Source organism: Mandrillus leucophaeus, unplaced genomic scaffold (assembly GCF_000951045.1).
Source record: "Mandrillus leucophaeus isolate KB7577 unplaced genomic scaffold, Mleu.le_1.0 Scaffold497, whole genome shotgun sequence".
NCBI lineage: Eukaryota > Metazoa > Chordata > Mammalia > Primates > Cercopithecidae > Mandrillus > Mandrillus leucophaeus.
Window position 1 is genome coordinate 928,924 of NW_012105331.1, and position 22,468 is coordinate 951,391.

Consider the following 22,468-nt stretch of genomic DNA (forward strand, 5'->3'; position numbering starts at 1 on the left):
TTTTAGTAGAGACAAGGTTTCACCGTGTTAGCCAGAATGGTCTCGATCTCCTGACCTCGTGATCCGCCTGCCTCGGCCTCCCAAAGTGCTGGGATTACAGGCGTGAGCCACCGCGCCTGGCCGATAAAATGCATTTTTTTAACTTGTTATGTGCAGTCATGCATCACTTAAGAATGGGGTTATGTTCTCAGAGATGTGTTAAGCAATTTCGTTATGCTAGCACCATGGAGACCATGGAGTGTATTCAGACCTAGATGGTATAGCCTACTATATGCCTAGGCTATATGGTATAGCCTATTGCTTTTAGGCTGTAAACCTCTATGGCATGTTATTGTACTAAATATGGTAGGCAGGTGTAGCACAGTGGGAAATATGTGTTTAAATATATCTAAACAAGAAACAGGTACAGAAGTATGGTATAATATTATGGAACCACTGCATGTATGCATGCAGTTCATCATTAATCAAAATGTGTGGCACATGACTGTACTATAAATTAGTTCTTTACCACTTTTTCAACAATGCAAGAACCTTTGGAATATTTGAAACTGCATTTATTTCTCTTAAGACTTATGTGCTCTTGTCAGCATAAATTTTAATTTTGTTTATTTTAAACCCCTAAAATATAGTTATTATTTATTTAGATTTGAACATTTTAACCTTGGCGTGGTGGCTCATGCCTGTACTCCCAGCACTTTTGGACGCCTAGACAGGAGGATTACTTGAGTTCCAGGACTTTGAGACCAGCTTGGGCAACATAGTGAGACCTTGTCTGTACTAAAATTCAAAAATATTAGCTAGGCATGGTGGTACACGCCTGTAGTCCCAGCTATTTGGGAGGCTGAAGCAGGAGGATCACTTGAGCCTAAGAAGTCGAGGCTGCAGTGAGCCCTGGACCATGTCACCAAACTCTAGCCTGGGCAACAGAGCCAGACTTTGCCTGTAAAGCAAATAACAACAAAAACCATTTTAACCTCTACATTGTTCTGCCTGCCTCCGTGTTCTGATGAGAAAAAACTGTGCCAAACAGTGAGCTTATCATCTCTCTAAGTTTTTCTTTTCTCCTGGATCCCGATCCTACAAATTCTCACTGCGTTTGTACCCTGCTAGTGTCTTTTTTTTGCCCAAGCTGGAGTGCAGTGGCGCGATCTCAGCTCACTGCAACCTCTGCCTCCTGGGTTCAAGAGCAAGAGATTCTCCTGCTTCAGCCTCCCGAGTAGCTGGGATTACAGACAGGGTTTCACCATGTTGACCAGGCTGGTCTGGAACTCTTGACCTCAAGTGATCCACCTGCCTCCGCCTCCTCCTCCCAAAGTGTTAGGATTACAGGTGTGAGCCACCATGCTCGGCCACCTGCTCATGTCTTCATGCAGGTGTTGTTCTTTTTTCTAGTTCTTCTAGTTCCTGGGAGCAGAGTAGGTCCAAACCAACCTAGCCTATCATTGTAGGAAGTGGAATTTCTCATTTATTTCTAATACAGTATTAAAAACATTAACTTTAGACTACTTCTCTAATACTACTTTATGTGCCCAAATATAATAATGAGTTAAACAAAACTGATACAGAAAGACTTACTGTAGAACAAATCTGGCTGGGCGCAGTGGCTCATGCCTGTAATTCCAGCACTTTGGGAAGCCAAGGCGGATGGATCACCTGAGGTCAGGAGTTCAAGACCAGCCTGACCAACATGGCAAAACCCTGTCTCTACTAAAAATACAAAAATTAGCTGGGGCTAGTGGTGCGTACCTGTAATCCCAGCTACTCTGCTTGGGAGGCTGAGGCAGGAGAATCTCTTGAACCCAGAAGGCATTCCAGCCTGGGCGACAGAGTGAGACTCTGTCAAACAAAACAAAACAAAAACAAAAACAAATCCTATTGACAAAGCATTCTTTGTCTGGTTTGGTAGCTTATGCCTGTAATCCCAGCACTTTGGGAGGCTGAGACGGGCAGATCACTTGATCCCAGGAATTCAAGACCAACCTGGGCAACATGGTGAAACCCTGTGTCTACAAAAAATACAAAAAAAATTAGCCATGCTGGGTGCCATGTGTCTGTAGTCCCAGTACTTTGACAGGCTGAGGTGGGCAGATCACTTGAGCCCAGGAGTTCAAGACCAGCCTGGGCAACATGGTGGTGAAACCTTGTCTTTTTAAAAATTACAAAAAAAAAAATTAACCATCCAGGGTCCGTGTGTCTGTAGTCCCAGCTGCTTGGGAGGCTGAGGTGGGAGGATGGCTTGAGCCTGGGAGGCAGAGGCTGCAGTGAGCTGAGGTGGCGCCACTGCACTCCAGCCTGGGCAACAGAGCCTGACCGTGTCTCAAAAAAAAACAAAACAAAACCAAAGTATTCTTAAGGGACTCCGGAGTCTTCTACTCAGTTTTATGGAATACTGGGATTTTTTTGGCTTCATTTCTTTTGCTTTTTTTTTGTTTTGAGACGTAGTTTCACTCTTGTTGCCCAGGCTGGAGTGCAATGGCGCAATCTCGGCTCCCTGTAACCTCTGTCTCCCGGGTTCAAGGGATTCTCTTGCCTCAGCCTCCCAAGTAGCTGGGATTACAAGCGCTCACACCTAGCTAATTTTTTGTATTTAGTAGAGATGGAGTTTCACCATGTTGGTCAGGCCGGTCTCGAACTCTTGACCTCAGGTGATCCACCTGCCTCAGCCTCCCAAAGTGCTGGGATTACAGGTGTGAGCCACTGTGCCTGGCCTCTTGGCTTCATTTGTGTGTCAGTACTGAGATTTTCAGTGGTGTTTGGTCTTTGTAAAGGAATGGGAAATACATCATTTTGCAAATAAGGTTTCTTATAGATGATTTTTAAATGTCTCAATGTCTGAATATTTGAAGTTTCTTATGAGTTACTTCATATATGTGCTTGAGGCCAAGAGAATGAATTAATGTGAGTATAGCAAGTATGTCTTGTGATATCACTTAAACAGGAAGTTAATTTTTAAAATCTTTCAAACCAGAAGCAGTTATTTCACATGCGATGGCTTTTTTTTTCTATTTTTCTTTTTCTTTTTTTATTTTTTGTTTTTGAGACGGAGTCTCGCTCTGTTGCCCAGGCTGAAGTGTAGTGGCGCGATCTCGGCTCACTGAAAGTTCCGCCTCCCGGGTTCACGCCATTCTTCTGTCTCAGCCTACCAAGTAGCTGGGACCACAGGCGCCCACCACCACACCTGGCTAATTTTTTCTATTTTTTAATAGAAACGGGGTTTCACTGTGCTAGCCAGGATGGTCTCGATCTCCTGACCTCATGATCCGCCTGCCTCGGCCTCCCAAAGTGCTGGGATTACAGGCGTGAGCCATCACGCCCAGCCTTTTTTTTCTATTTTTCTATAGAAAGATGTTTTCAAAAATTAAACTGGAGAATCCATCCGAACACCATGAAATGTTGATTATGATTTTCTGATTATTTCTCAGTCTGATCAAATCCAGTTAATTACAGCGAAGAAAATAATCATCTATATTAAATGTGTCTTTTTAAATTTTACTCCATAGTCGCAATTCGTTATTTGGACTAGATCGTTGCCAAACTTTCAAACAGATAATCAGTATTTGCCTCTCTTCGTAGCAAGAGCCTTAGAAGCCTCCATTTTTTTCTCCCATAATTCCCTTTTTTTCCTTTTCTGATCCTCTGAAGCCAGTCTTAATGCTTCTCACTCACTGTGTAGTCATAGTTAAAGAAGGCAATAAATACTGCAGATACCTTGGTAAATTGGGTCAGTGGTAATTGAGTTTAAACGGAAAGAGTAACATTTGTGTCTAAATGTTTAAAAGTTAGTTTTACTGTTTCTTAAGATCTCACAGAATTATTTTTTTCAACTTTAAAATCATTTGCTATTGCTTATTCCTTGGAGTATAAATATATTGAAAATGGCCTGTGAAATCTCTTTTTACATAATCTGGTTCATATAAAATTTTCCAATGTCGTATAATGTCACATTATGAAACCTGTGAACATGTTCAATTATTTTGGCCTTTTAAAATCTTTTTCTAGTATGTTAGGCTGTCATATGACACCAAACCTGAAGTCATTCTGCAACTTCTGCTTAAAGAATGGCAAATGGAATTACCCAAACTTGTTATCTCTGTACATGGGGGCATGCAGAAATTTGAGCTTCACCCACGAATCAAGCAGTTGCTTGGAAAAGGTCTTATTAAAGCTGCAGTTACAACCGGAGCCTGGATTTTAACTGGAGGAGTAAACACAGGTAATGTGATGATTATACCAATTTTATTTAGTGTGTTTTATTTTTTATTTATTTATTTATTTTTTGAGACAGACTCTCACTTTGTTGCCAGGCTGGAGTGCAGTGGCACAGTCTCGGCTCACGGCAACCTCTGCCTCCCAGTACAGTAATATTTTGAGGTATTATCACATATATAAAGGCCCTGTCTCCAACCACAGTCATATTTTGTGGTATTGGGAGTTAGGGGACACAATTCAGCCCATAAGAAGTAATAATGGGCCAGGCATGGTGGTTCATGCCTATAATCCCAGCACTTTGAGGGGCTGAGGTGGGAGAATTACTTGAGTCTAGGAGTTCAAAACTAGCCTGGGCAACATGGTAAGACATTTTCTACAAAAAAAAAAAAAAAAAATATTAGCCAGGCATGGTGGTATGTGCCTACCATCCTAGCTACTTGGGAGGCTGAGGTGGGAGGATCACTTGAGCCCAGGAGGTCAGGGTTGCAGTGAGCCAAGCCATGATCACACCACTACAGTCCAGCCTGGGCAATAGAGTGAGACCCTGACTCCCTCCCTAAAAAAAAAGAAGTGATAATGAGGAGTTATATGCTCTTTGGAACTACCTTTTACACTTTTCTCTCTCATTTTTGACCGAAGTAGACTTTCGTCATTGTTTATTGTGTGTGTGTGTGTGTTTTGCGTATGGTCCTGTGCCACGGAGCTGCATTCTTAATTTTTTCTAAATGATGTGTAGAGCAGTAATAAAAAACCTACTGTTACTTAGAGGAGAAATGCAAAAATGGACTAGACCTACTAACATTAAAAAAGTTAGTGTTGTATGTGTTTCTGGCATTTGTAGTGATTTGATATTGTGGGATTTAGTGGTTTTTGTTCCTTTTTGGTCCTTGTGTATTCTTTCGTAGGTTTGGCTATGACCTTGTTTTAAGTTTGTTGTTTGTGACTTTGTTACCTTATATCTTGTATGTGTGAAGAAATATATCACATATTATAGTGTTACAGATTGAGCACAGGGTTGTTCTGAACACAATAAAGACTGTAATCCCAGAACTTTGGGAGGCTGAGGCATGAGCCCAAGAGTTCAAGATCCGCCTGTCTCTACCAAAAAAAAAAAAATTAGCCGACTGTCTTAGCATGCACCTGTAGTCCCACCTACTGGGGAGGCTCACAAGGGAGGATCACTTGAGTCCAGGAGTTTGAGGCTGCAGTGAGCCGTCATTGCACCACTGCACTGTTTCCTGGGTGACCCTGTCTTTAAGAAAATAAAAAAACAAAATAAGTAAACTTTTTTTATGAGCAGGTGTGGCAAAACATGTTGGAGATGCCCTCAAAGAACATGCTTCCAGATCATCTCGAAAGATTTGCACTATCGGAATAGCTCCATGGGGAGTGATTGAAAACAGAAATGATCTTGTTGGGAGAGATGTAAGAATTATTTTTAAAATTTCTTATGTTTGAAATTATATATAAACAAAATTATAGTAAGAATAGTGCCAGTTTAAAATATTCATGATTATATTATACTTTTCAAATTAAGTTTAAAAGGTATTTTCCTGAGGTTTACTTCTGATTTTTTTGAAAATGAATAAAGATAAATAATTCATAACTATAAATAAGTTCATAAATATAAATGCTGTTATAGTGTTGGCACATTTTGCTTTCAGTCTTTTATGTATAAAATTATTTCACATTTTCCATATATGCTAGTCTTTGTAATTAAATTTTTAATGACTGTGTGACATGAGAATTAATTTTATTCTCACTGAGAATAGGGAATAGGAGTTAAATCCTACTGTTTTGTTTGAATAGGTTAAAGACTTGTGAATTGGTTATAGATATTTATCAAGACTGTTAAAAAGAATTACTGGCTGGGTGCAGTGGCTCATGCGTATAATCCCAGCACTTTGGAGGCCGAGGTGGGCCAATCGCTGGAGATCAGGAGTTCGAGACCAGCCCGGCCAACATGGTGAAACCCCATCTCTACTACAAATACAAAAATTAACTGGATGTGGTGATCTTTGCCACCTAGCTACTTGGGAGGCTGAGGCGGGAGAATTGCTTGAAACTGGGAGGCAGAGGTTGCAGTGAGCCGAGATTGCCCCACTGCATTCCAGCCTAGGTGACAAAACATAACTCTATCTCATACATGCATACTTGCATACATACATACATACATACATACAATTACTGAATTATAATGATCACTTTCAAGTGTTATTAAATTTCTGATGTCAGTTTTAAAGAGTCTACTCATGGCTAAAATATGACTGACATTTTATTGTTTTTTACTGTGTCTTTTTTTTTTTTTTTTGAGATGGAGTTTTGCTCTTGTTGCCCAGGCTGAAATCTGAGCTCACTGCAGCCTCCACCTTCTGGGTTCAAGTGATTCTCCTGCCTCAGCCTCCTGAGTAGCTAGGATTACAGGCACCCGCCACTACGCCTGGCTGATTTTTGTAGTTTTAGTGGAGACGGGGTTTCACCATGTTGGCCAGGCTGGTCTTGAACTCCTGACCTCAGATAATCCACCCGCCTCGGCCTCCCAAAGTGCTGCGATTACAGGCATGGGTCACTGTGCCTGGCCACAATATCTTTTATATATTGTAGTTTATTCACTTACTAATCTGATAATAGTTTCTTTGCACTATTTACTTATTTACTGCTTCTGTCTTTGCGTGTGATGATGAAATACGTAATTCCGCAGTATGGGTCAAGATGTAATCACATATTTCAACCCATTATTGATTAATCTTCAGCTGCTTAAAAGCTTATGCTTTTTGGTACATTCTCTGTGATTTCGTATTTCTGCATGTAAAATAGAATTTTACTTCTTTCTTGTCTTTACGGATTATTTCAAAATTTATTTTACATCATATTGTATTTAATCCTGCTCACTAACTCCTTTGTTTGCTATTGTTTAGGTGGTTGCTCCTTATCAAACCTTACTGAACCCCCTGAGCAAGTTGAATGTTTTGAATAATCTACATTCCCATTTCATATTGGTGGATGATGGCACTGTTGGAAAGTATGGGGCAGAAGTCAGACTGAGAAGAGAACTTGAAAAAACTATTAATCAGCAAAGAATTCATGCTAGTAAGTGAATTCATAAATTTGTTACTGTTGAAATTGTTCTGGGCTGTACTAATAGCTAAATTCAAAGAAGGTGGAATGTTCTTTGAAGTGCTTTTTCTTACATAGCAAGATAACATGTGAAACAACCAACAGTGGTTGATCTTAGACAAAATGATAAGACCAAGGAAAAGAGGTCAAAATTGGGTACTCGGTTATCAAGGCTAAAACCAAAAAAGGTTCATTGGAAGTTCTGTTATTGCAATTCCATTTCAGCCCAAGGAATTCATAAATATTCCTTTTTTTGTTTTTTGAGACGGAGTCTTGCTCTGTCGCCCAGGCTGGAGTACAGTGGCGTGATCTTGGCTCACTGCAAGCTCCGTCTCCCAGGTTCACGCCATTCTCCTGCCTCAGCCTCCGGAGTAGCTGGGACTACAGGTACCCGCCTCCATGCCTGGCTAATTTTTTGTATTTTTAGTAGAGATGGGGTTTCACTGTGTTAGCCAGGATGGTCTTCATCTCCTGACTTCATGATCTGCCCATCTCGGCTTCCCAAAGTGCTGGGATTACAGACGTGAGCCACTACGCCTGGCCCATAAATATTCTTAATGCGTGATTTAGTCCAATACATGGCTGTGAAATTCAAAATTGAAAACTATAAGGGAAAAAAATCACTGAAAGAAATAAATCAGCTTAAAATGAGTATCACTGTTTGGCTAAATGTGTCTTAAAAATTGTATTCCTGGGACTGATTTTTCTTTCTAACTATGTCTGAATTTTCTGGTTCAACATCTACATTTTTATTTCAAATAAAGGAAAATTTGTAACCTAAGAACCCCAAGAAGTTGAGCTCTGTGACAAAGTGAAATAGAAATTTAAAAACTACAGAACAGTGTTTATAGATTATGGTGGAGTCAAAGCTTTTGCTAAAAGTTAAGAATGGGCTGGGCATGGTGGCTCACGCCTATAATCACAGCACTTTGAGCGGCCGAGGTGGGTAGATTACCTGAGGTCGGGAGTGCTAGACCAGCCTGACCAATGTGGTGAAACCCTGTCTCTCCTAGAAATACAAAAATTAGCCGGGCATGGTGGTGTGTGCTTGTAGTCCCAGCTTCTTGGGAGGCTGAGACAGGAGAATTGTTTGAGTCCAGTAGGCAGAGGCTGCAGTGAGCTGAGATCACGTCACTGAATTCCAGCCTGGGTGACAGAGCAAGACTCCATCTCAAAAAAAAAAACCAAAAAACAAAAGTTAAGAATTGTTTATAGTCCTATAGCTACCTTTTGTTTTTTTCTTTTTCTCAGTGCACCACAAGTTACTGTAAAAGCAAAAATTTGTATTCTTCACTAATTTTTTTCTGTTGCTCTTCTAGAGATCTTGGAATTTTATTGATCAGTTCCAGTTATGTAATACTGTCATCAATTTCTTCTTTAATTTTTAATTTTTTTTTTTTAGTTAAGAGTCTTGCACTGTTGCCCTGGCTGTTGTGCAGTGGCCCGATCTCAGCTCACTGCAACCTCCGCCTCCTGCGTTCAAGCGATTCTTGTGCCCCAGGCTCCAGAGTAGCTAGGATTACAGGCACTTGCCGCCATGCCCAGCTAATTTTTTGTATTGTTGGTAGAGAGGGGGTTTCACTATGTTGGCCAGACTGTTCTTGATCGCCTGACCTCATGATCCGCCCGCCTCGGCCTCCTGAAGTGCTGGAATTACAGGCATGAGCCACTGCACCCAGCCGTCCTTTTTTTTTTTTTTTTTTTTGAGATGGTCTTGCTCTGTCGCCCAGGCTGGAGTACAGCAGCCCGATCTCGGCTCACTGCAACCTTCGCCTCCTGGGTTCAAGCGATTCTCCTGCCTCAGCCTCCCGAGTAGCTGGGACTTCAGGCGCTTGCCACTATGCCTGGCTACTTTTTTGTATTTTTAGTATAAATGGAGTTTCACCAAGTTAGCCAGGATGGTCTCCATCTCCTGACCTCATGATCTGCCTGTCTTGGCCTTCCAAAGTGCTAGGATTACAGACATGAGCCATTTCTTTTTTCTTTTTTACAAACCTTTCATATGGTGTTTGAGAAAGTCATTAATTTTATTTATTTATTTATTTATTTGTGTGATGGAGTCTCACTCTGTCCCCGGACTGGAGTACAGTGGCATGATCTTGGCTCACTGCAGCCTCTGCCTCCTGGGTTCAGGTGATTCTCCTGCCTCAGTCTCCCGAGTAGCTGGGACTACAGGCGTGTGCCACCACGCCTGGCTAATTTTTTGTATTTTTAGTAGAGACAGGGTTTCACCGTGTTAGCAGGATGGTCTGGATCTCCTGACCTTGTGATCTGCCTGCTTTGGCCTCCTGAAGTGCTGGGATTACAGGCATGAGCCACCGCACCTGGCCAAGACTGTCATTGATTTCTATTTTAATGTCTCATTTGGAATCAGAAATATATGTTTTTAAAATGAATAAAAATCCATGTTAGAAGTTCAACTAATGTATTAAAAAGCAAACTAAAAAATTAGTGTTTTACATTTCTTGTCAAGAGCTCAATAAAATATGGAAAACAAATTTTTTTTTTTTTTTTTTTTTTTGAGATGGTCTTGCTCTGTCGCCCAGGCTGGAGTACAGCAGCCCGATCTCGGCTCACTGCAACCTTCGCCTCCTGGGTTCAAGCGATTCTCCTGCCTCAGCCTCCCGAGTAGCTGGGACTTCAGGCGCTTGCCACTATGCCTGGCTACTTTTTTGTATTTTTAGTATAAATGGAGTTTCACCAAGTTAGCCAGGATGGTCTCCATCTCCTGACCTCATGATCTGCCTGTCTTGGCCTTCCAAAGTGCTAGGATTACAGACATGAGCCATTTCTTTTTTCTTTTTTACAAACCTTTCATATGGTGTTTGAGAAAGTCATTAATTTTATTTATTTATTTATTTATTTGTGTGATGGAGTCTCACTCTGTCCCCGGACTGGAGTACAGTGGCATGATCTTGGCTCACTGCAGCCTCTGCCTCCTGGGTTCAGGTGATTCTCCTGCCTCAGTCTCCCGAGTAGCTGGGACTACAGGCGTGTGCCACCACGCCTGGCTAATTTTTTGTATTTTTAGTAGAGACAGGGTTTCACCGTGTTAGCAGGATGGTCTGGATCTCCTGACCTTGTGATCTGCCTGCTTTGGCCTCCTGAAGTGCTGGGATTACAGGCATGAGCCACCGCACCTGGCCAAGACTGTCATTAATTTCTATTTTAATGTCTCATTTGGAATCAGAAATATATGTTTTTAAAATGAATAAAAATCTCTCGGTCTCCCGAGTAGCTGGGACTACAGGCGTGTGCCACCACGCCTGGCTAATTTTTTGTATTTTTAGTAGAGACAGGGTTTCACCGTGTTAGCAGGATGGTCTGGATCTCCTGACCTCGTGATCCACCCATCTCGGCCTCCCAAAGTGCTGGGATTACAGGCTTGAGCCACCGCGCCCGGCCTACAAATTTTTACTTTAGTGAATATATACATTATTTGATGTCTATTATATATTAGATTTTCTATTTTTGTCATTTAGAGAACAACCTTTAAGATAGTGACAAAGTATTCATTATTTAATATGTGAACTGATATCAAGTGGTGTGCTTAAAGTCAAGTCAACATAGTCTTAGAAATTATGTTTTTACTTTTTAATTTTTTTTTTTTCAGTAAAATCTGAAATTAGAGTACTGTATTTTGCCTAATTTTTTTTCTTGGAAAGAAACTTGCTTGTGATGAAATAATTTTTTAATTTAACTTTGCTCTTTTTAGGGATTGTCCAAGGTGTCCCTGTGGTGGCACTTATATTTGAGGGTGGGCCAAATGTTATCCTCACAGTTCTTGAATACCTTCAGGAAAGCCCCCCTGTTCCAGTAGTTGTATGTGAAGGAACAGGCAGAGCTGCAGATCTACTAGCATATATTCATAAACAAACAGAAGAAGGAGGGTAAGTGTATGACAACATTTTAATTTATTTTATTTATTTATTTAATTTATTTATTTATGATATGAAGTCTTGCTCTATCTCCCAGCCTGGGTGGAGTGCAATGGTGCAGTCTTGGTATACTACAACCTCCGCCTCCCAGGTTTAAGCGATTCTCCTGCCACAGCCTCCCAAGTAGCTGGGTTTACATGCATGAACCACCACGTCTGGCTAATTTTTGTATTTTTTTTTTAGTAGAGATGGGGTTTCACTATCTTGGCCAGGCTAGTCTTGAACTCCTGACCTCAAGTGATCCACCCACCTCAGCCTCCCAAAGTGCTGGGATTACAGGCATGAGCCACCGTGCCTGGCCCATTTTAATTAATTTATTAAAATGGCTTGTGGTATTTAGAATACGGTGTTGGATTCCTTCCTGTGTTTTGTGAACATGAAAATTTTAAGTTTAATACAATACTTTGTTAAGCGTTGAGGAAATAGCCTGACTCATATGTTATTGGAAGAAATTAAAATAAAACCATCTTCATGGAACACAATTTTGTAAGATCTATCAAACCTAGAGGCACTTATCTTTTACTCTAGTAGTTTCATTTCTGGGAATTGTTCCTACAGGTGTACATCTGTGAAATAATATATGTATAAAGCTACTTGTTACGGGATTCTTTGTAAAAGATTGAAACAAAATAGAACATGAGAAGACTAGATTAGTTATGGTGTATCTATACAAAGAAATGGTTTACAGCTGAGTAAGGATGGTTTTGAGGAGATTACCAAAATATGTACATGCAAAAAGGAAGATGTAGAGAAGCATATTGTGCCACTTTTTATATAGAATAAAAGGAGAGAGGATAATTATTTGTATATGCAGAAAGATATCTTGGAAAGTTATATAAGTAAATGATTCCTGAAAATAGTTGGGATAGAACTGGGCAGATGAAAGACAGTGGGAAGGAGACTTTCACTATTAATTTTAATATTTTAGCATTTTATATTTTCTACTATATTTTTGAGCCATGAAAATGTATTAAATATTCAAAAAAGAAAAATGTGAGTGCCTGTGTTTAAGAACATCGTGGTGGAATACTAATTTATACATCATAATATCTTCAGATTATTTTTATACAATATCTTATGTGAGTACTGATATTGCCACATACACTTTTTGATAAAATTCACAAAGTAATTCAAAGAGAAAAATCACTCCATTTCATTTATTTTCCTTCTAAGATTTGTGTTGGGAGTCTCATGAAAGAGAAAATAATCCCACCCAAGGTGAAGTATATAATATTAATGCATTGTTTTCAAAGGTCTTACATGAATCTACCTGTACTTCATATTGATCTTACAAATAATGGAAGATGAAATCAGTGAATTATGTTTCCTTTTATTCCAGGAATCTTCCTGATGCAGCAGAGCCTGATATTATTTCCACTATCAAAAAAACATTTAACTTTGGCCAGAATGAAGCAGTTCATTTATTTCAAACACTGATGGAGTGCATGAAAAGAAAGGAGCTTGTGAGTGGATTTCAGCTGATAGGCCTTTTTTTCTTTCATTCAAAATACATTCTAAATTGGTGAAATACGTTTGTTTTTATTTGGATTTTAAATTTTGAAATCTTTATTAACCGTAAAAATATGTCATTTATTGGTCTGTTCCAAGTTGAGAGGTATCATAGAAGGAGGCCTGTAGTTTTTTATACGGTATTGAGACTGTGTATTTGTGCTTCTGTTTTAGGGAAAGTTTTAGGAAAAGTAACTAGGTCTCAACAGGTAATGTTCGGTACCAACGAAGAACTGTAAAGAGTTGTTTATGGTTTCTGTAATAAAATATTTGGAAAAAATTTTTTTAATGTGCTTAAGCCTATTAAATTAAAGGTCAGTGCTGCTTTGTTTCAGTCATGTAAACATGGGCTTAAGTTTTCAGAGATAAAATTTTTTAGCAAGCCTATAAATAGATATATAACATGATTTGATTTGCTGTATTTTTCATTGCAAGTTTTTGTAAACTGTGAAATAAAGTTGACCAAAAATTTTGTATTGGGGTTATAATAATGTTTCACTTTCTTTTCTTTGTTTTTTTTGTTTGTTTGGTTTTTGGTTTTTGGTTTTTTGAGACAGAGTCTTGCTCCATTGCTCAAGCTGGAGTGCTGTGGTGCAATCTCAGCTCACTGCAACCTCCGTCTCCCGGGTGCAAGCGATTCTCTCCCGCCTCAGCCTCCCAAGTAGCTGGGACTACAGGCATACACCATCATGCCTGGCTAATTTTTGTATTTTCCCTAGAGACAGTGTTTCACTGTGTTGGCCAGGTTGGTCTCAAATTCCTAACCTCAGGTGATCCACCCACCTTGGCCTCCCAAATTGCTGGGATTACAAGCATGAGCCATGGGCCTGACCATCTTTCACTTTATGAAAAATGTTATTAAATTACAATTTCTGAATTGGTGCTGTGTTTCAAGTAATTTAAAGACATTTACAGTAAAAAGATTGACCAAAACAAACATTTATCTTTCAAGAATACATACATTATGTGAACATGTAAATGTTCATTCTGTGGAAGGAACTGTAGGATTTATTTACCCTGATAAAGAATCTATAGCCTCAGCCCCTAAATTTCTTACTCTAGTAAGGGCCATAAGATAGATCAGAATATCATATGAAACCAAATATTTTTAGTATTTTTGCCATTTTATTTGGTAAATGATAAAGGTTTTTAAATTTTTTGGTTTTTTTGGTTGAAATAAAGTTACTAACTGGATACATAAATATGTGTATGTATGTTTATGTATGCATAATACATAGATTCCTAGATGTATATATATATATTTTGCCCCCCCCCCATAGAGTTTGATATTACTGGGTCTTATGATGCCTTTGTTTTAAAAATATAAAGGCATAATATTATGAATTTATCTTTAAATAGATCACTGTTTTCCATATTGGGTCAGATGAACATCAAGATATAGATGTAGCAATACTTACTGCACTGCTTAAAGGTAAGCCTCTAAGAACTTTTTTATTTGTAAAACCTTTTATTTATTTTTTGTATGGATGTGTGTGTGTATATGTGTATATGTGTATGTATGTAAAATATAGAAACTTTTAACATGGCTAACTACTTGCAAAGTGAATTTTCAGTCATTTTTCTTTGTGAAAAATACAATGTTGGTTTCCTTGGCAGTAAGGTAACTTTTGATTTAATCTTGTAGAATTTAAAAAATAAAAGTTTTTAGCAAGGTTTATGCCACCAAACCTATTTAATAGTCCTATTAAGAATGTCTAACATCCTGAGCCAGGCACGGTGGCGCACACCTGTGATCCCAACACTTTGGGAGCCAAAGCAGGAGGATCACTTGAGGCCAGGAGTTTAAGACCAGCCTAGACAAGATAGACCCATCTCTACAAAAAATTTAAAAATTACCTGCGCATGGTGGCATGTGCCTGTAGTCCCAGCTACTTGGGAGGTTGAGGTGGAATCACTTGAGCCTGGAAGGTTGAGGCTGCAGTGAGCTGTGATCATGCCACTGCACTCCAGTCTGGGCAACAGAGCAAGATCGTATCTCACAACAAACAAAAATTAGCTGGGCATGGTGGTGTGCACTCTGTAGTCCAAGCTGTTCAGGAGGCTGAAGCGGAAGGATCGCTTGAGCCTAGGGTTTGAGGTTACAGTGAGCCATCATCACACCACTGCACTCCAGCCTGGGTGAGACCAAGACCCTGTCTCTAAAAACAAATAAAAATGTGTCACTTTCTTAATCAGCTGAAAAATAAGTGTTTAAAGGTTATAAAGCATTAGTTGATAGAATTTAAAGATAGAATTTTAAAACATGCTGTCTTCATTATGAAGGGAAAGTTTGAAAACTAGTGGTATCTTCTAGGACTAAGGGATTGAAGCACACACACACACTGATCCTCTCATTGTCTCCCCAAAGACATCCAACAGATATAACAACATTATAGTGAAATATTTTCTCAGAAATTAGGAACTAAGACAGTATCCCATCTATCTACCTGAAAGTTAGTGTAGAGTGATGTGCCAGGAACCCTTCACATTAAGAGGATACTGTCCTTTTATTTACAAGAATTTTCTTGCATATTAGACCATAATAAATTGCCAATACATTAAGCATTTTTAAAATACTGTGATAAAATATATTTATATCATCTGGGATCATGGTATCAAGAGATCACAAGTGATAGGAAACCTAGAAACCAAAAAGGAAAAAAAAATAATAAATGGGATTGCATAAAAATAAATAAGTCTGCGTCCGCTGACTCACACCTGTGATCCCAGCAATTTGGGAGACTGAGGCAGGTGGATCACTTGAGGTCAGGAGTTCAAGATCAGCCTGGCCAACATGGCAAAACCTCGTCTTTACTAATAATACAAAAATTAGCGGGGGGTGGTAGTGGGAGCCTTTAGTCCCAGCTACTCTGGAGGCTGAGGCATAAGAATTGCTTGAACCTGGGAGGTAGAGGTTGCAGTGAGCCAGGATCACACCACTGCACTACAGCCTGGGTGACAGAGTGAAACTGTGTCTCAGAAAAATAAATAAATAAATAAAAAGATTATAAAGAAAGTACCATATTCATTAATTATTTACCATGTACCTTTCTGTGTATTAACCACTATATCTAAGTGGTTTACATTATCTCATTTTATTCCTACGAGTCAGATTTCCTGTGGTTTTACTCATTTTATAGATGAGGAAACTAAGGAAGAGAAATGTTGAAGTGGAGGGATCAAAAAGAGCTGTTAAAAATTAATAAGAGAAAGATGACTACCTCGTGGAAAAATGGGTCAGAACTTATGTAATAGATAATTAATAGAGGAATCCAAATACTTAGAGAAAATATGGAAGGATGGCCAATGTTACAGTAATACATTTTGGGGAGGCTGAGATAAGCAGATCCCTTGAGCCCAGGAGTTTGAGATCAGTCTGGGCAACTTGGCAAAACCCTGTCTCTACAAAAAATACAAAAATTAGCCTAGTGTGGTGCCATGCACCAGTGGTCCCAGCTACTTGAGTGAGGCTGAGGTGGGAGGGTCAGTTGAGCCCAGGAGGCAGAGGTTGCAGTGAACCAAGCCCACGCCACTGCACTCTAGCCTGGACAACAGGGAGAGACCCGGTCTCAAAAAAGAAAAGAAAAGAAGGAAACTCCCCTCTCCATGGCACATGGAGAAATGGTTATGGTTATACCCCTCCCCTGGTGGATGGTAGAAGCGATCTGAAGTATTTTGGAGTATATCAAAAACCTTGAAGTATATATCCTTGTACCTAGTAATTTGACTTCTAGAATATTATCCTATTTGAATATTCAAGCATGTGCACAAAAACATACTCAGCAAAAAATTCAAAATAATTTGAATATCTACCATTTGAAGTATTTGTTAAATAAATTGTGGCTCACCTAAGTATATATAAGGTAGATTTATATATAATTTTAAGAAGAACCAGGGCACGATATCCAGGTACATAAAGCAAGCTACTGAACACTTTTGTAGTATGAACCCATTTTTGAATAAAAAATGGAAAGTTTATGTATGAGCTTGTATATGCACAGAAAAGTACCTGACAGGCTGTTTTCAGAATCCTGATAGTGCTCTCTCTGTGATAGAAACAGTTCATCTTTGTTTTCTTCTCATTTTTCTGCATTTCTAAATGTTTGCAATGAATGGGAATATGTTGTTTATAGTTGGAAAGGTAAAGTTCTTAACCCTGGGGCTTATCTTATCTCTCTGAGGCAGGCTACTTCTGAATGGTGGCTGACACCAGCTGTGTAAGTTAACTAAAGAATGGTGGGGAGATGTCATAAGTGTTCATGCTGGGCACTGTGGCTCACACTTGTAATCCCAGCATATTGGGAGGCCCAAGTGGCAGGATCACTTGAGGCCGGGAGTTTGAGACCTACCTGGTCAACAAGTGAGACTCTGTCTCTACATAAAGTTAAAAAAATTAGCTGGGTATGGTGGTGCTCATCTGTAGTCTCAGCTACTCAGAAGCTAAGGTGGGAGGTACACTTGAACCCAGGAATTTGAGGCTGCAGTGAGCCATGATCACCTTTGCACTTTATCCTGAGCAACAGACCAAGACCCCATCTCTTAAAAAAAAAAAAAGTGTTCACCTTTTAATGGAGATAAATTAATTGAACCTGTCAACTATTTTCTTTATTCGATTAGGTACTAATGCATCTGCATTTGACCAGCTTATCCTTACATTGGCATGGGATAGAGTTGACATTGCCAAAAATCATGTATTTGTTTATGGACAGCAGTGGCTGGTATGTAAATAATCTACATACACAATACAATTAAATTACACTAAGTAATAAAAAAGTATTTGCGGGAACTGTGAACTGACTTGACATTTTACTTTTCTGCCAATAGTTCGAAAATAGTTTAGCTAAGTATTTCTACACCATTCCGATCCAGTTTAGGATTTAATATATGCCTCTAGATAAAACCTTATTTTTTAATAGAGTATATAGATCTCTAAGAATCTTATAACTGAAAGAAGCTTTGGAACTCATGCTCTGTATACAAGAGAATCCATTCTAGCATTCCCCCTGATGTTTAGATCTATTCTTTTTTTAATCTTCCTCATCCTACTAAATGGGAACAACTTCTTCCTAGTTTCTAAGATGAGAATCTTTAGTGTTTTACTTTTCTCTTTCTCATGTATTCCAATCCAATTCCATCTGTAAATCTTGTCAGACCTACTTTCAAAATACCTAATTTTATCATCCTGGTCTAGTCTATCATCATCCTTCTTTTGTGTTATTTCAGTAGCATACTTTTTGGTTTCACTTCTCTCATACTTGCTGTCCTTTTACGAACAGGAGATGAATCACATTCCATTTACTCAGAGCATAATCCAGAGCCTTACATGCTACTACTATCCGCTTTGCTCTTTTTTATCTAACCTTGTTGGCATTCTTGCTCTTCTTTGAACATATCAAGCATGCTCCTATCTCTAGGCTTTGTACTTGCCTGTACAAACATCTTAACATTCTTCCCTAGATACCCACGTGGGCTTAATTCCTCCTATCTTTCTGGCCTCTAACCAAATGTCTCCTCTTTGGACTTCCTCTGTCCACCCTATTTTAATAGCATCCCCCTAAACCAGCGTTCTTCCCTGCTATTTTTTCCTAACTTTTGTCGCCATCTGACAAACCATATAATGTAGCTATTATTTATTGTTTGTTTGTCTTTCTCCTAGAAAGTAAACTTTCTGAGGGCAAGAATATTTTTCAGTTTTGTTTACTATTGTATTGACAGCTTGGTATGTAGTAATCACTTAAAATTTTGTTACATGTCTGAATCAATAGGAGGCTGGGCAGATTAAATGTTCATCTGTGCCTTGAAGTATTACCAGCCTTTACAGAGGATGAACTAGATCCTTTTTGTCCACATAGTAAATATAAACAGCAAATTGCAGAAAAGTATGCACAGTATGATCTTAATTGTGGCAAATTCTCCTTATGAATGTACAAACATTCATGCATATCTACATGTACTGTGTAGTAATAGTACCTTTCTAAAACTGTTAACATAGGATTCATCTTGGAGAGATGGGGGCTGGAGGAGAGAAAGTTTTATTTTATACCATTTTGTAGTGTTTGATTTTTTTTTTTTAACCATGGAAGTGTATTTCCTATATAGCAATAAAAAACCAGTTTATTTAGTCATTTCTCCTCTTGCAGGACTACAGAGGAAAAAAATTAATGTTAATCATTTGTGGTGATGACTATAACCAACCTTATTTTTCCCTTGAATAATTTCACTGGATTTTGTTCTCCTCAGATGTAAAGGCTTGGATGAAGCATTTATCTTCTGTGTATATGTGGTTTGTCTGATGGATTTCTTCTGCATAATGTTACCTATTTGATTTTGTGCTTCTTGCTAAACTTAGAATTTGCAGAACAGTTATTTTTCTTTTTTCTTCTTACTTGCCAGGAGTTCAGTATGCATTGAGTGATTGAGGAAAGGCTCCTTACAAAGCAGACACTTTTTTTTTTAAATGGTCTCTTTTTTCCCCTCAGATATGAAAATTAAGTTTTTGTTCTAGGGCAGTGATTATAAACACAGATAGAATGTTCTTGTTTTAAAAACAATACTTTTGTTATATCTCCTTTTATTCTACTAAAGTGAAATGTCATAATTACATAAATTAAGAATATATGTATAATGCCCTAACTGTAATAAGACAGAAAAAATGATTTATAATAAAAAATAAATATTTCAGTATACAAATGTTCAAGACTGGCAATATAAAACACATAATAAGTCAGATGCCTGCAGTTATAATGAGTGTAAATGCTGCAGTTATACATACTAATACAAGTATGTTGTTGGTAACTTAAATATCCTGGGGAACAGATAAACATCCTTTGCAAGTGTAGGACAAAGAAAGATCAAGTGGGCACTAGAATAATGTTAGAATATTACTGTTAGAATAAGTAATAACATCAGGATTATTTGTATGTGATAAGAGAAAGAAGGAAATAATCTGAAGTAAAATAGTAGTGACATGCCATGATAAACTACAGCCTATTAATGTAGAGAAAACTAATAAGTATTATTTTCTTGGAAATCAGGCCTTATTTTTAAGCATGTGAAAATATTTTCCTTGTGACAGAATTGAGTATTGAAAAATGTCACAGAAAACATACCTTGTATCTTTAAATGCCATCATGTAAAAGGCATACATTTCATCAGTATGTACTTAAAATAGGCCTAGGTGTGGTGGCTCATGCCTCTTAATTCCAGTACTGTGGGAGGCTGAGGTAGGAAGATCACTTGAGGCCAGGAGTTTGAGACCTGTCCGTATTTAAAAAAATAAAAGAAAAAGAAAAAAGGCAGGTACAGGGGTGCACACCTGTAGTTCTTAGCTACGTGGGAGGCTGAGGTGGGAACATCCCTTGAACCCCTGAGTTTGAGGCTGCAGTGAGCTATGATTGTGCCACTGGGTGACAGAATGAGACCCCGTCTGAAAAAATGGAAAGTATATACTGAAAATATCATAAAGACTATATCCTTGCTAGGTGATGTAAATTGAAGATAGATTGGAGAAAGAAATGGTAATACAAGTTCCTCTAGAGAAGTTGTGTAGTTGTGTGTTAAACCTCTGAAGATAGAATAAGATTGGAAAATAATGGGTAAAAAAACCAGTGGTTTTGTATTGATTTTTGCCACAAAGATGTTTTTAGTAATGTGGTACTAAATTTTAAAAAATACACAGAAATATACAAAATATTAAAAAATATACAGACTGTATTAAAACAATATTTATTAATAAAACTCAGTGAAATACCTACATTTTGTGTCTCTACTGATTTACCAGTATTTGATTTGAAAGTCTGTTGAAGTCTATAAAATAGGCTTTAATATATAAAGGACCGCTACAAATGCTGAATGATACAGATGTGTTATAGTAAGCACAAATGACATAAGTTGTACTGCTGTCAAGTGATTTCTTTTCCCTAATGATGAATGATTTCTTTTAAAGTTCTGAAGAAAACTAAGTACAATCTTGCCTGACTTATCTGGTGGTTGTATTTTTGGAAAATTCATTGTAGAACAAAAACCATGATGAAATACTTAGTGTTCATTTGTAAGGCAGAATTACTGGTTTTTCACTCATGAACATCTAACAGGATAATAAAAAGTTGTGTGGGATGCGGGATAGTTTCTTTCTGAGTAGAATTCTCCAGCATATTGCTTGATTTCTGGTGTCCCTTGACCCTACCCATTAAATGTTAGTAACAGCACTCAATTATTGAAATAATCCTTACCACAAAACCTTCCCTAAACACCGAGAGCATTGCTTTAAGGTATTCTTTCCCGAGATTTAATTGATGATGGATTCTGTTTTTTCCCCCATGTAACATTTATTCTCCTACAGAAGTAGTGTTTGTGGAATATTCTTTAAGAAATGTTGTTCTAGAGAGGTCTTTTAATCTATTCCCTCAACACCTAAAGTCTTACTAGCTTTTTACTGTGTTGCATCTTTCTAATTTTGTTCTAAAACTGTTGGGAACAAATTAAATATAAATCCTAAGGACTTAACATTTAAAAGTGTTTGTATAATTAGAATATGTGAACTATATACTTATTAAATTTGATACTCCTAGGTTGGATCCTTGGAACAAGCTATGCTTGATGCTCTTGTAATGGATAGAGTTGCATTTGTAAAACTTCTTATTGAAAATGGAGTAAGCATGCATAAATTCCTTACCATTCCAAGACTGGAAGAACTTTACAACACTGTAAGTCTACGTTAAAATTCTTTATTGACTACATTTTATCTTTTGGGAAATGTTACTTTACCTGAATATAGCCGTTCCTATTGATAAAACCCTTAATGTCTTCCTCAGTTATATGAAAAAATTATAGCCAGTCTTAGTATGGATTGGTTGTATTGCAGTCTGAAACCCTTTCCTTGTTTTTAGAACCCATTCCCTGTCACCATACTCACATAGGGCTATTAAGCCTACCTCTCTTTCCTATCTGTCTCCCTTTCCCTCCCCTCACCCCTTTTTAAAACTATAGGATCAACTTCTTAATTATAGGGTGATTATGTTTCTTTTGACTCTGTTGTCTAATGGAGGAATTATGCATTGCTTTTGCTCTTTTTTTACATTCATTGTTTGACCTCATGGTATACCCCTTTTAGCTTACATACTGTTTTCATTTTTTTGGTAAAGGACTCCTGAAAACTTATTATTCTTGTCACAAAGACTTTCTCATTTTATTCCAAATTTTTATTATCATTAGCATTGAAGATATACTACCCTTCTTAGTGGTTTTCTGATGAATATGAATTTACTACCCAAATCCTTAACTTGATTTTCAAAGATCTTCATATATTGCCCCAGCTACTTTTCTCACTTGGCCTTTTTATTGCTCCCCAAATCCTGGGGGAGAGGGGAACGGCGGCAATAAGATGGTAAATGTCTACCTACTATTTACTAAAAATAAAAACTTTTTTTTTTTTTTTTTTATTAGATGGAGTCTCGCTCTGTCGCCAGGCTGGAGTGCAGTGGCGCCATCTTGGCTCTCTGCAAACTCCACCTCCCTGTTTCAAGTGATTCTCCTGCCTCAGCCTCCCAAGTAGCTGGGACTACAGGCATGTGCCACTGCACCCAGCTAATTTTTGTATTTTTAGTACAGTCGGCGTTTCACCATGTTGGCCAGGATGGTCTTGGTCTCTTGACCTCATAATCTGCCCGCCTCAGTCTCCCAAAGCGCTGGGATTA

At 38.3% G+C, this 22,468-nt stretch overlaps 1 protein-coding gene across 2 annotated transcripts in view; it reads left to right on the top strand.

The window, feature by feature from the left end:
- Positions 1 to 22,468, top strand: part of TRPM7 (transient receptor potential cation channel, subfamily M, member 7) — a 130,786-nt gene that overhangs the window by 44,893 nt on the left and 63,425 nt on the right. For both annotated transcript variants that reach the window (XM_011995753.1, XM_011995754.1), the window contains exons 5-12: positions 4,000 to 4,213; positions 5,510 to 5,634; positions 7,128 to 7,299; positions 11,042 to 11,216; positions 12,604 to 12,727; positions 14,133 to 14,205; positions 17,391 to 17,491; positions 21,344 to 21,478. In XM_011995753.1, the coding sequence (XP_011851143.1) occupies positions 4,000 to 4,213; positions 5,510 to 5,634; positions 7,128 to 7,299; positions 11,042 to 11,216; positions 12,604 to 12,727; positions 14,133 to 14,205; positions 17,391 to 17,491; positions 21,344 to 21,478 (1,119 nt within the window). The remainder of the gene's footprint in view (positions 1 to 3,999; positions 4,214 to 5,509; positions 5,635 to 7,127; positions 7,300 to 11,041; positions 11,217 to 12,603; positions 12,728 to 14,132; positions 14,206 to 17,390; positions 17,492 to 21,343; positions 21,479 to 22,468) is intronic.